The sequence below is a fragment of the Convolutriloba macropyga genome, chromosome 11 (genome assembly GCF_964194025.1).
Source record: "Convolutriloba macropyga chromosome 11, txConMacr16.3, whole genome shotgun sequence".
NCBI classification, from domain to species: Eukaryota; Metazoa; Xenacoelomorpha; order Acoela; family Convolutidae; genus Convolutriloba; species Convolutriloba macropyga.
This window is the reverse complement of record NC_134478.1, coordinates 51,301,923-51,316,764: the sequence shown is the minus strand read 5'-3', so window position 1 is coordinate 51,316,764 and position 14,842 is coordinate 51,301,923. Positions and strand designations below refer to the sequence as shown.

General features: G+C 33.2%; 1 protein-coding gene across 7 annotated transcripts in view; it reads right to left on the bottom strand.

Annotated features, from left to right (window-relative positions):
- The window catches only part of LOC142349752 (uncharacterized), a 69,795-nt gene that overhangs the window by 34,773 nt on the left and 20,180 nt on the right, over positions 1-14,842 (bottom strand). For all 7 annotated transcript variants that reach the window (XM_075401500.1, XM_075401501.1, XM_075401499.1 and 4 more), the window contains exons 9-10: positions 14,008-14,092; positions 8,889-9,120 (exon numbers count right to left, since the gene is read on the bottom strand). In XM_075401500.1, coding sequence (XP_075257615.1) covers positions 8,889-9,120; positions 14,008-14,092 — 317 coding nt within the window. The remainder of the gene's footprint in view (positions 1-8,888; positions 9,121-14,007; positions 14,093-14,842) is intronic.

Genomic DNA, 14,842 nt, shown 5'->3' with positions numbered 1-14,842 from the left:
GGGGGCTAAAAATTACTAACGCTGCAAATCATGTACTTAACGATTTTTACAGACCACCGAAATTACAAAAAAAGGAAATCAGTTTTGGCGCCCACTTGATTTGATTAGTAGTAAACTACCTCAAATTGAACTCAGCTGCTTAAAGACTTTAATATGTGCATATTTGAACAAGCAAAGGTCGAAAAAGTAGATTTATTATTAAAAAGAAAATTGAAATTCGTCTGAAGAAGAAGTATCAGACTAAAATAAAAGTAAACAGCAAGAAAAAAAATTTCAAAATAATGACAAGACAATAAAAGTTGAGAGAGAATAAAACCCAAACGCCAAAAAAATTATAATTTAGAAATGTTATTCAACGAATTTGTCTTGTTCACAAAAAAGATAATTATAAGATATTTATTGCATTTGAATTTTATCAACAAAGTCTTTTCTATTTCTTCGCTTCTTTCAATATGTTAAGTTTGCAGCAGTTGTGTGAGTACCCCTATTAAAAAGGAGCAAATTATTCAGTTATATTTTTATTATGTGACGATAAAAAATAATTAAATAGATTGCATCAGTTGTCAAAATAGTTAAGTTTGACAGAGAAGACTCACAAACTTTAGCACCTTAAAAGGAATTAGATTTAGCAGTCTAAAAGACATGGAAAAAGTCAAATTTAACTTAAATAAATTTTGCCGACTCTTTAGAAGTTTGAGACAAACTAATAAATTTGGGGCACTTTGATTTATATTTGGATTCAAATAAAAAAATATTTGAATAACATTTATCGCATATTTCTTGAGAACTTTATCTAATTATTCTATTTTGATTATTTCAAAGTTTATCATTGACAATACAAGTGGGTTTATTCTTATTAGCCGTCAATTATTTATAGCTCAAAGCTTCTTCTACCCTTTCAAATTAAAACAAAACTACTATAACTATAAGTTAAGTGCAACAATTTTAAAGCATGCTCTTTCTGTTACAATAAGACAATCCTTACAAAAAATGCTTTAGTTCAAAACAAATTTCGCCATTTCGAAAAACGTTGACCAAAAAGCATCCCAAATTGATGTTACATTTCTTCAAACTCTCAATAGGAATCCAGATTGTTATGACACAAGGTGTACAAAACAAAAAACACAACGTTCCATAATTTTCCACACTTTGAGAGCGCCGCTTTACTTTAAATTCCGGGATGTTTTTTACTGGAATTGAGCATTTGAGGTGAACATCAAAAACATAACCGGTTGTCAGACGAATTGCTCTCAAACCACCGGTGGGGTGGGCTAAAAACTACTAACACTGCAAATCATGTACTTAACGATCTTTACAGACCACCGAAATTACAAAAAAAGGAAATCAGTTTTGGCGCCCACATGATTTGATTAGTAGTAAGTTACCACAAAATGATCTCAGCTGCTTCAAAACTTCAATATGTGCATATTTGAACAAGCAAAGATTAAAAAAGTATATTTTTTATTAAAAAGTAAATTGAAATTCGTCTGAAGAAGAGGTATCAGACTAAAATGAAAGTAAACAGCAGGGGGAAAAATTTCAAAATAATGACAAGACAATAAAAGTTGAGAGAGAACAAAACCCAAACGCCAAAAAAATTATAATTTAGAAATGTTATTCAACGAATATGTCTTGTTCAAAAAAAAGATAATTATAAGATATTTATTGCATTTGAATTTAGGAAGACGACAATATCGCCATATTTTATCAACAAAGTCTTTTCTATTTCTTCGCTTTTTTCAATATGTTAAGTTTGCAGCAGTTGTGTGAGTACCCCTCTTAAAAAGGAGCAAATTATTCAGTTATATTTTTATTATGTGACAAAAAAAAATAATTAAATTGATTGCATTAGTTTTCAAACTAGCTAAGTTTGACAGAGAAGACTCACAAACTTTAGCACCTTAAAAGGAATTAGATTTAGCAGTCTAAAAGTCATGGAAAAATCAAATTTAACTTAAATAAATTTTGCCGACTCTTCAGAAGTTTGATACAAACTAATAAATTTGGGGCACTTGGATTTATATTTGGATTCAAATAAAAAATATTTGAATAACATTTATCGCATATTTCTTAAGAACTTTATCTAATTATTCTATTTTGATTATTTAAAAATTTATCATTGACAATACAAGTGGGTTTATTCTTACTAGCCGTCAATTATTTATAGCTCAAACCTTCTTCTACCCTTTCAAATTAAAACAAAACTACTATAACTATAAGTTGAGTGCAACATTTTTAAAGCATGCTCTTTCTGTCACAATAAGACAATCTTTACAAAAAATGCTTTAGTTCAATACAAATTTCGCCATTTCGAAAAACGTTGACCAAAAAGCATCCCAAATTGATGGTACATTTCTTCAACCTCTCAATAGGAATCCAGATTGTTATGACACAAGGTGTACAAAACAAAAAATACAACGTTCCATAATTTTCCACACTTTGAGAGCGCCGCTTTACTTCAACTTCCGGGAAGTTTTTTGCTGGAATTGAGCATTTGAGGTGAACATCAAAAACATAACCGGTTGTCAGGCAAATTGCTCTCAAACCACCGGTGGGGGGGGGCCAAAAACTACTAACACTGCAAATCATGTACTTAACGATCTTTACAGACCACCGAAAATACAAAAAAAAGGAAATCATTTTGGCGCCCACTTGATTTGATTAGTAGTAAACTACCACAAATTGAACTCAGCTGCTTCAAAACTTTAATATGTGCATATTTGAACAAGCAAAGATCAGAAAAGTAGATCTTTTATTAGAGAGAACAGTTGAAATTCATCAGAAGGAGAGGTATCAGACAAAAATAAAGTAAACAACAGGGGAAAAAATTTCAAAATAATGACAAGACAATAAAAGTTGAGAGAGAATAGAACCCAAACGCCAAAAAATTTATAATTTAGAAATGATATTTAACGAATATGTCTTTTTCACAAAAAAAATAATTATCAGATATTTATTGCATTTGAATTTAGGAAGACGACAACATCGCCAAATTTTGTCAACAAAGTCATTTCTATTTCGGCGCTTCTTTCAATATGTTAAGTTTGCAGCAGTTGCAGCTGTTGTGTGAGTACGCCTCTTAAAAAGGAGAAAATTATTCAGTTATATTTTTATTATGTGACGAAAAATAATTAAATAGATTGCATTAGTTTTCAAATTAGCTAAGTTTTACAGAGAAGACTCACAAACTTTAGCACCTCAAAATGAATAAGATTTAGCAGTCTAAAAGACCTGGAAAAAATCAAATTTAACTTTAAAAAATAATAAATTTAATCGACTCTTCAGAAGTTTGAGACAAACCAATAAACATAGGGCAAGTGGATTTATATTTGGATTCAAATAAAAAATATTTGAATAAGATTTATCGCATATTTCTCGAGAACTTAATGCAATTATTCCATTTTGATTAATTCACAATTTATCATTGACAACTCATGTTGGTTTATTCTTACTAGCCGTCAGTTATTTATAGCTCAAAGCTTCTTCTACAATTTCAAACTAAAACAAAGCTACTATAAGTTGAGTGCAACATTTTTAAAGCATGCTCTTTCTGATACAATGACACAATCCTTACAAAAATGCTTTAATTTAAAACAAATTTCGCCATTTGGAAAAAAGCTGACCAAAATGCATCCCTAATTGATGGTACGTTTCTTCAACCTCTCCATAGGAATCCAGATTCTTATGACACAAGGTGTACAAAACAACAAACACAAGGTTCTATAATTTTCCATTCTTTGAGTGCGCCGCTTTACTTCAACTTCCGAGAAATTTTTTACTGGAATTGAGCATTTGAGGTGAAAATGAAAACATAACCGGTTAATGTCAGGCGAATTGCTCTCAAACCACCAGTGTGGGGGGCTAAAAACTACTAACACTGCAAATCATGTACTTAACGATCTTTACAGACCACCGAAAATACAAAAAAGGAAATCAGTTTTGGCGCCCACTTGATTTGATTAGTAGTAAACTACCTCAAATTGAACTCAGCTGCTTAAAGACTTTAATATGTGCATATTTGAACAAGCAAAGATCGAAAAAGTAGATTTATTATTAAAAAGAAAATTGAAATTCGTCTGAAGAAGAGGTATCAGACTAAAATAAAAGTAAACAGCAAGGGAAAAAATTTCAAAATAATGACAAGACAATAAAAGTTGAGAGAGAATAAAACGCAAACGCCAAAAAAATTATAATTTAGAAATGTTATTCAACGAATATGTCTTGTTCACAAAAAAGATAATTATAAGATATTTATTGCATTTGAATTTTATCAACAAAGTCTTTTCTATTTCTTCGCTTCTTTCAATATGTTAAGTTTGCAGCAGTTGTGTGAGTACCCCTATTAAAAAGGAGCAAATTATTCAGTTAAATTTTTATTAAGTAACTACTAACACTGCAAATCATGTACTTAACGATCTTTACAGACCACCGAAAATACAAAAAAAGGAAATCAGTTTTGGCGCCCACTTGATTTGATTAGTAGTAAACTACCTCAAATTGAACTCAGCTGCTTAAAGACTTTAATATGTGCATATTTGAACAAGCAAAGAGCGAAAAGGTAGATTTATTATTAAAAAGAAAATTAAAATTCGTCTGAAGAAGATGCATCAGACAAAAACAAAAGTAAAAAGCATGGGGAAAAAATTTCAAAATAATGACAAGACAATAAAAGTTGAGAGAGAATAGAACCCAAACGCCAAAAAATTTATAATTTAGAAATGATATTTAACGAATATGTCTTTTTCACAAAAAAAATAATTATCAGATATTTATTGCATTTGAATTTAGGAAGACGACAACATCGCCAAATTTTGTCAACAAAGTCTTTTCTATTTCGGCGCTTCTTTCAATATGTTAAGTTTGCAGCAGTTGCAGCTGTTGTGTGAGTACGCCTCTGAAAAAGGAGCAAATTATTCAGTCATATTTTTATTATGTGACGAAAAATAATTAAATAGATTGCATTAGTTTTCAAATTAGCTAAGTTTGACAGAGAAGACTCACAAACTTTAGCACCTCAAAATGAAAAACATTTAGCAGTCTAAACACCTGGAAAAAAAAATCAAATTTAACTTTAAAAAAAATAAAATTTGCCGACTCTTCAGAAGTTTGAGACAAACCAATAAACATAGGGCAAGTGGATTTATATTTGGACTCAAATAAAAAATATTTGAATAAGATTTATCGCATATTTCTCGAGAACTTAATGCAATTATTCCATTTTGATTAATTCACAATTTATCATTGACAACTCAAGTTGGTTTATTCTTACTAGCCGTCAATTATTTATAGCTCAAAGCTTCTTCTACCATTTCAAACTAAAACAAAGCTACTATAAGTTGAGTGCAACATTTTTAAAGCATGCTCTTTCTGATACAATGACACAATCCTTACAAAAATGCTTTAATTTAAAACAAATTTCGCCATTTGGAAAAAAGCTGACCAAAATGCATCCCTAATTGATGGTACGTTTCTTCAACCTCTCCATAGGAATCCAGATTCTTATGACACAAGGTGTACAAAACAACAAACACAAGGTTCTATAATTTTCCATTCTTTGAGTGCGCCGCTTTACTTCAACTTCCGAGAAATTTTTTACTGGAATTGAGCATTTGAGGTGAAAATGAAAACATAACCGGTTAATGTCAGGCGAATTGCTCTCAAACCACCAGTGTGGGGGGCTAAAAACTACTAACACTGCAAATCATGTACTTAACGATCTTCACAGACCACCGAAAATACAAAAAAAGGAAATCAGTTTAGGCGCCCACTTGATTTCATTAGTAGTAAACTACCTCAAATTGAACTGGGCTGCTTAAAGACTTTAATATGTGCACATTTGAACAAGCAAATATCGAAAAAGTAGATTTATTATTAAAAAGAAAATTAAAATTCGTCTGAAGAAGATGCATCAGACTAAAACAAAAGTAAAAAGCATGGGGAAAAAACTTCAAAATAATGACAAGACAATAAAAGTTGAGAGAGAATAAAACCCAAACGCCAAAAAAATTATAATTTAGAAATGTTATTCAACGAATATGTCTTGTTCACAAAAAAGATAATTATAAGATATTTATTGCATTTGAATTTTATCGACAAAGTCTTTTCTATTTCTTCGCTTCTTTCAATATGTTAAGTTTGCAGCAGTTGTGTGAGTACCCCTATTAAAAAGGAGCAATATATTCAGTTATATTTTTATTATGTAACTACTAACACTGCAAATCATGTACTTAACGATCTTTACAGACCACCGAAAATACAAAAAAAGGAAATCAGTTTTGGCGCCCACTTGATTTGATTAGTAGTAAACTACCTCTACTTGAACTCAGCTGCTTAAAGACTTTAATATGTGCATATTTGAACAAGCAAAGATCGAAAAAGTAGATTTATTATTAAAAAGAAAATTAAAATTCGTCTGAAGAAGATGCATCAGACTAAAACAAAAGTAAAAAGCATGGGGAAAAAATTTCAAAATAATGACAAGACAATAAAAGTTGAGAGAGAAAAAAACCCAAACGCCAAAAAAATTAACAATTTAGAAATGTTATCGAAAGAATATATCTTGTTCACAAAAAAGATAATTATAAGATTTTTATTGCATTTGAATAGAGGAACACGACAATTTATCATTGAAAATTAGAGTTGGTTCATTCTTAATAGCCGTCAATTATTTATAGCTCAAAGCTTTTTCTACCATTTCAATTTAAAACACAGCTACTATAACTGTAAGTTGAGTGCAACATTATTAAAGGAAGCTATTTCTGTTACAATGAGAAAATCCTTACAAAAATTGCTCAAGTTTAGTATAAATTCCGCCATATGGAATAAAGTTGACCGAAATGCATCCCAAAAAATGGTAGGTTTCTTCAACCTCTCCAGAGGAATCCAGATTGTTATGGCATGTGTACAAAACAACAAACGTTGCCAATCCTACAAATTCAGCGGAATCCGCGTTTGCATACACGAAGTGGCAATCCCTTGTCACTTAAATTCACGTGGTATAAATTATTTAAACTGTGCACAACAGTGACAAGAAAAACTGCAGACAATTGTACCAAAATCCGTCACTTATTACGTAAAATCACGTTTTAACGTCACAAATGTCCGCAATTTGTGAATGCGGAAATCGCCATCACTGTCCGCAATATTGAGCATGATAATATATTTGATTTCAATTTTATGCTGCGCTCTACATTATGAATTAATTATGCTATGACGCTTTTATAAATTACAAGATAAATGACAAAAATTTGTCAGCTTGTCCAAAATTTAGATCAAAGCGTACAAAGAATAAGCTCCAATTAACTCGCCGCTATTTCGTTTAGTTCATTTGACACTGAATTGGACTCAGCGGCAATCATTTTAATGGCGATCATTAACACAAATAAAAGCAAAATTAGACTTTGATATAATTAGCGTCAGAATATTTTAATAGGAATCACTGTGCTGTTTTATCATGGTGCTTATTTTGATAAAAGTCCCTCAGTAATGTTTCACTTTGTTTCACCGCTTTTTATTTTAGATCTGACAGTAGTTTGACTCAGTATCAAAAATTTTAATGACGTCAAACAATAATTGAAGCAAAACAAGACTTTATTATTATCAGTATCAGATTATTTTAATACAAATAACTCAGTGGTGCTATTTTACCGCGGTTATTATTTTGATAAAAATCCCTCAGTTCTATTTTCTTTTCCACCAGCTAATATTTTCTAAGGGATTTTTATACCAAAAATATAGTTCATCAGTTATATAGTTCATTAGTCATTTGTGGTAGATATTTCACTGTTCATCAGTCATTTGTAGTTTCTGTTAGTGTTGTTTCATCTATCGGCTTTTGCATATAGAATCTATCCCGACTCTTTAGGGACGAAAGTTTCCCTTCTTTCCGAAACAAAAATTGAAGCAATTAAAAGCAATTAAAAGCAATTAAAAATAATTAGGCTAATTATTAGGCTAACAATAAGCCGCGCATAATAGTAAATTTAAAGTTCCGGATAATAAAAACGCGGACAATAGTGACATAAAGGTTGCGGACAATAGCAACCCGGACAATAGTGACAAAGACATCAAAAACTGCGGAATTTAGTGACGATTAAACCGCGGAAACCAGTTACCTTAGAGCGGATATTAGGAATGTAATTTTGCGGATAATAGTGGCAAAAATCTGTCCGGTTTTCTCGCGCACCATCAAATTCCGCAATCGCGGACTCGGCAAACTCCTTCAAACTTGAGCGAATTTGAACTAGTTTCCCTTGCTGTTATTGTTGTCCGCGAAAGCCTATAAAGCCCTATCTTAAAACATGGGAGAGCGGACAACGCTGACTTCAGAAAGCAAATATGCTTGCTCAAAATGTAGGATTGGCGACGTAATGAATGTTCCATAATTTTCCACTCTTTGAGTGCGCTGCTTTAGTTTGACTTCCCTGACATTTATTACTGGAATTGAGCATTTGAGGTGAAAATCAAAAACAACCAATTTATGTTGGGCGAATTTCTCTCAAGCAACTGTCAAGCGGTGATATAGGGGGTCAAACTTTTAAGAGAAAGAACCACCCTTAACACCATAAAATTGTCTCCTCAAATCGCATTCTTAGTGACTGGTAAGGCGCAAAGCTCTAAGAGCCCTTAATGACCTCCGAGCGTTAATGTTTGTCCCGCTTTTGAGGACGAAAATTCAGGTGGCTCAGAAAAAAAATCGGTCAAAAAAATTTGCATTAAAAAGATCAAAGGACTAATATAATTGCTAAAAACTTATTTCACATACACACAATGTTACATACTTTGAGTGCGCTGCTTTACTTTTACTTCGTTAAAATTTTTGACTGGAATTCAGCATTTGAGATGAACATTAAAAAAATATGGCTCAACAAATTGTTGTAGTATCTTACCATTTTTCTTTATCAACAGTTTTGTCTTTCATGTACTGCTTCAATTTAGCGGTCTTAGAAGACACAGATCCGAAGTAGAGGTCAAAGTGTGACAGACAGAGAGAGACACCACCAGATGACGAAGAGGCTGAGTCATTGGTGGATGCGGTGGCGGCATTTCCACTGCTACTCCGCTTTTGCAGTTTAGCACAGTTCACGTCCACTGAGAGGACCATGGGCACCATTGAAAACCCTAGAATGTTATCAGAAAACCCTAGTCCGATATATAAAACTAACCGCACTACGGGAAGAGAAAGAGCTTGAACAGATTCCATTTCGCCACATACGAACAGATTCCATTTCGTCACAGATCGTGGAAAAATCTTACCACAAGATTAAACTGGTCAGATCATATAAATCAACAAGTCTCAAAAGCCCGCCAGAAACTTATATTATTGTGGTTATATGTTATTGAGGTTTAAGTTTCGTGAACATCGGCTGATTTTCACTAATTTGCTCAAACTTTTCCGTTCACTCAAATTTTGATATCTCTTGTTACAATTTATTATAATTATTTAAAATAAAGGTATTGTTTTTCCTTTTACAAATGAATGATGGTTTCTTAAATGATTCATCCACTTTCGCTAGAACAAAGGCTTATGATACAAAAAAAATAGCTTTTCAGGAAATCCTTCTTTCTTTACCTATTTTAACCACAATCGTAGAACTCATTGACCATAGAAACTGTTGCACTTATCGTCCTAGGTCAAAAAGAGGACTACAAGTAGTTCCAGTTTCAAATAAAGTATTCTGAACATAATTCAGCCAATTTGTCGAAATTTAATTTATTTTTATGATTTCCGACAATTTGCAGGCCCTCTTCGCTAATTGCAAAAATTCTAAGGTCCTTATTTTTCCTCGTTCTCTAATTTCACGCGGCGCTCAGTTTACTCATTGCTTTTCGCAAACAATACTAATCGTTTTTCCCTGCAGATTGCCGGAAAATAGCCACCGGTGACGCGTTTAATGCACATCGGGATTGAAGCAGAAAAGAAAAAAGAGAAGAGACAAATTGACTGAGTCTTTTCTGTTTTTTTTCAGTGTCAAAAAGTGTTCTAATTTCGTGTGAAGTTTCAGTTAGCTTCTAAAACTGTACCTAATTCAGCTTCCAAATTGAAAACTAAAAAGCTTAATACGAATGTCAGCTAGCAATAACTCTAATAAACTTTCATAACCTAATTATCAATGACTTAATGACAGGGCTTTTCATCCCATCTCTTTTGATTTTGCTCTTCTGACTTTCACAGTATTCACCACATTACGTAATTGAATGCTTGAGGAATTTAAAATCTATTCGGTTGAAACAGTGAGTGAAGTAAGTCATAAGTCAAACGTGAAAATCGTGATCAAAAGGAAAAGCGAATTAAAAAAACATAACAGGACAACTCCTGACGCAAAATTTAAAAAATTTTCATTGACTAAACAAAAACTAGACCTACAACGGACTATGAATGAAATGGGAAAATCGTCTCCAAACAAATCAGGTCAAAAAATTTTTAAAAAAACTGATAATCAATGTAGAAATGCCGCATATGAACAAAAAACAACTAGCGAAAAAGAAAATTTGGTTCAAACAAAAGACTAGGCCTAGAATGAACTATGAATGGATTGTGAAAACCATTTAGAAAAAAACCGATCCAAAAAATCGAAAAAACAGTAAAAATCAAAGTTAAATTGCCGCATGTGAACAAAAAATCACTAGCGAGAAAGCGAATTTTTGTTCAAACACCGTTTTCTCACTCTAATTTCAAATTAGAGCAAAAAAATTTCACGCCACAAAACCAATCGCTTTTCGCTCCATTTCCTGTTTCGGCGTGACCAAAATCACTACTCCAAATTGACTTCAAAAAATCATGAAAATGTGTGAACAGATCTTAAAAAACATGACAGCGCCCCAATACAATTCAAATTCTTTAAATTGTAATAAAGGAGAGCGCCTAAATAATAGGCGTTGAGAGGCTGACGGCGGCTATTAAACTATTAATAGATTTGGCAGCCTATTTAGAAAAATATCACTAGTTTTTCATGGCAACTGCTTTCCACAAATGTCTATCACAAAATTGGTAACATAACAATGCATCCAATTCCATTTTACCCTATGCCATTTAGCCCAATGTCACGTTACCCAATGCCATGTTCGCTTGTGATAGTTTCATATCAAGTCCCACGGGCCATTAAGTTAAATAGGTAGCTAAGAAGTCGTTCTGGTAATTTAAGCTATATGGTAAATTAAGGTTGGCGTTAGGTAAAATGGAATTGGGTGAATTGTACTGACATCCCAAGATTGAGTAATTGAAGTCAGCATCAGGTAGGCTTCATCTGCAATCTTTATTTGTTAAATGTTTTAAACAATTCACACCTTTATCGCGGGAACAGATAATTGTGCCAAATTCACCATTCCGTAACGTCTGCAAATTGTCCTTCACTTCAGTTTCAAATTATATTTGTTTGCAATAAAACAATTGGAAGATAAAATTTCTAAATAAATTAGCTGGTTGAGTTTTGTGTTCTACAATTGTTGACAAATGTCTCAAGGACACAAATCTAAGAGAATGATTTCCGAGACTTTTTTGCTCATTGCGATAGTTCCAATTTCGTGAGCTCTCTGGTTGCATTTTTTAAGTGGTTCTCAATGGTAACGCTAAAGCAGATCACCGCTTAGGTATTGCACTTACGTTACCAGAGTCGTTACGAACGCTTTTTAGAGGTCTGCAACTTGAAGACAAAATCAGGGTTCATCGCTATCAATTTCTCGAAACTCCAAAAATTGTTGTTCAGTTTCATAAAGCAATCCACAGCTCATATGTTTATTGCTTAAGAAGGTTTAAAGGTAACTTATTAGCAACAGGACACATCTGATTGAAAAAATCTTTTTTATGGAATAGCTCTAATTTTCTGAGCGTCAATCAAGTGTACACTTCTGAACAAAGTGTGAACTCCACTTGCTCCTATCTCGCAGATACCACGCAAAATACTAATAAAACTAATGCATTTTTTCTCCGAGGCAAGTTTTTTTTGTGAGTGACCGTTTAGTTACCAATTTTTGATCAGCACCAGGAAACTTTTTTGCAAGAGCGGAAAATACATAGAATGGCTGTTCTTCTGTTTAATTTGGTGGACAGTATAAGGGTTCCTAAAGTTTGCTATTTAGGCCATTTAATAACTTTACCACATGTTTGCCCATAAGTATATGCTACTGCTTGGTAGTTTGAATTCATGTGTAACATGGTCATTTTTTGTTTTTATCACATGCATATCTGAACAATATCTTAGAACTGTTGGCTAATTTAGAAATGATGTTAACATTTTTGGCTGTTTTGTGCCAATTTGCATTGTTCTACCATTAAAACAAAATCATTACCCTCTTTGTCCCAATTGTTGGGCTTCATTAAAGCAACATACACGTGCGTTTTGATCAAAATATAGCACGCCATTTTTTCGAAAAATTTAGTCATATTTGACGACGAAAAAAATCAATTTCAATTTAACTTTACCATTTTCTAGGGCACATTTTCTTTCATTCTTAGTTGAAAAACAAATTGGCTGCAACACAAAACATAACCTGCAATTATTTGAATGGGTCATGGTGTTTTCAGCATGGTTAAGTGACTCTGCAGAAGTCACTTCGGAATTCTGACTTAATATCTCGAACCTTTTCGCGGTTCTCGATAAACTCCAGAAGTTCTCAGTGACTTCATGCAGAGTCACTTAACCATTACTTCGCAAAATTACGTGCTTCCTCGGATTACTTGATACCAATTTTAGTCGGTTTTGAAATCAGTCAAATAGGATCGGAGGTTGGAACTATAAATTTTGGATGCCACTGGGTTCCAAATCCTGAAATTTTGCCTCTCTTCTGTTCTTGGCTGTATATGTATTTTACTTGATAGGCTTTAAGTAGGATTCTATGCTATGCTTATTTCATTTTCAACATATTGCTGGCAGTGAGTCTGATTGTAAAGTCCAGGAACTTAAAAATTCTTGGGATAATTTTTTTCAACTTTGGATAGTGCTTCCTTCATATTTCTATTTCGTTATCTAAATACCCATGTTCTTTTCATCACTTCAGCATATCAAAGCTTTAAAATTTCAAAGCTTCACCATATCAACTTCAAAATTTCGTGACATATTCAACTTGAATTTTGTACGTGGCTTTAATTTTCCAACACTAAGAAGAGTATTGGAAAACTTTCTTTGAAGCTAAATTGCAATAGGAGACACACAATAACAATAATAATTATTAAGGTTCCTGCGTAATCGCAGCAGAACAGCATTAGGCCTACAGCAGCCTGTTCTCAGCTGCCCTTTTTCTTATTATTCCCCACATTTCAGATTGATCTTTTCATTAGCAGCATTGCTCTTTTTGGTGACTATAGCCAGTTTTTTGCGTCTAAAACTTTCACGTGGTACCAACATTGCAGCCCACATTGGTCAGGCTATGGTCAACCTGAAGCTATGATTAAGTAAGAGCTCATCCTCACACAGACAGCTTCACGGAGGCAGGAGATTGAAGTCTCAATCATTGGCGTGTGAGGCACACACCTTACCTCTCGGCTATCACGCCAAAAAACGCGCACGCTCATATTTGACCAAACAATTTGATCAACCGATACAGCATTTATGTCAGAGCGAGCGAGAGATTGGAATACGGAAAAAAGCGACCAAATTTTTTTTGTTAAAATTTTTGTTTTATTGTGCTTAATTGATATTGAACGGCTGTTTCGTCACTTGTCGGCTTTTTGTTAACAATTAGAATGACGAGCCCATCTTCTAAAAATACGCCGAAAAATGAGAATTTTTTAAAAATATTTTTGTTGATTCTCTAGAAATTTCATTTTTCATTCACCGTTTATAGATGTTTCTGGGCAACTGATGACATCACACTCTAACTAAAGTCAGTCTGCGGAGGAAAATAAGGCCGTAGGCAATTTCTTCATTCAACTTTCAAAAGACATAAAAATTATTCGTGAAATTAGGAATTTTGTCACACCAGAGTTTCAGCTCAATTTTTTTATACAAAAAATCCTGCCGACCTTTCAGCTGTATTGCCATAGATTAATACAAAAAATTATGGACTAACTTTTCTCCGACTTGTCCGGCCTCTTTTCCTTTGAGTCCCATTTCAGTTTGGCATAGTCAACATCGAACACTGTGTCTCGCTTTCCCTAAACACACAACTCACTAACTTTTCTGTCAGAACTAAGAAATAAGATTTTTAATGCTAAATTTTCTGCATATCATCAACTATTTGACAGACGGTTGCAAAGTAAAAGCAAACAGAAACAAGATAAGCATGAAACAGCTTAGAACTGAAATTAGAATTAGCTCAAGGAAGCACGTGTTCAAGTAAGCATAGCTAGATATATGAAGCCTTCAAAAATAAGATGGAATAAGAGAATGAGCTATAAGATATTTTCAAATTCAAGATCGTGAGAAGAGTTAGTGTAATTTTGCAACAGACTAAGCTTGCATGAGAGAGATGCTGCTTTTAGTATTGGTCCAATGTCGGGGTACCCACGCTTGCGCAGACCCCGTAAAACAAACAATGTCAAAATATTTTCGGGCAAATAGTTAGTACAAAACAAAGAACTTACACTTTTCTGCAAAACACGATCAATTTTCAAACAATCTTGCTGCAACATCAGAAGTAATCTGTGCAGATCAGCAACATCAGGATGTGAGCAGAAGTGATGAAGGTTTACCGATATTACATATAAAAGCAATTTTTCAAACCAAACCTCAAGAGCACCTTATAATCTAGAATACTGAAAAACAACCGACTAACGTCCGAAAAAGTGCTCTGCAACTAGTGTGAGCTCGAATCTATTCCAGAATGCTTCAGTTCCAGGCAGGAGCGTGATTAAGTTCATTAAGAGGGCTTCAAATGACGTCATTAGAAGTTATTATAAACCAAT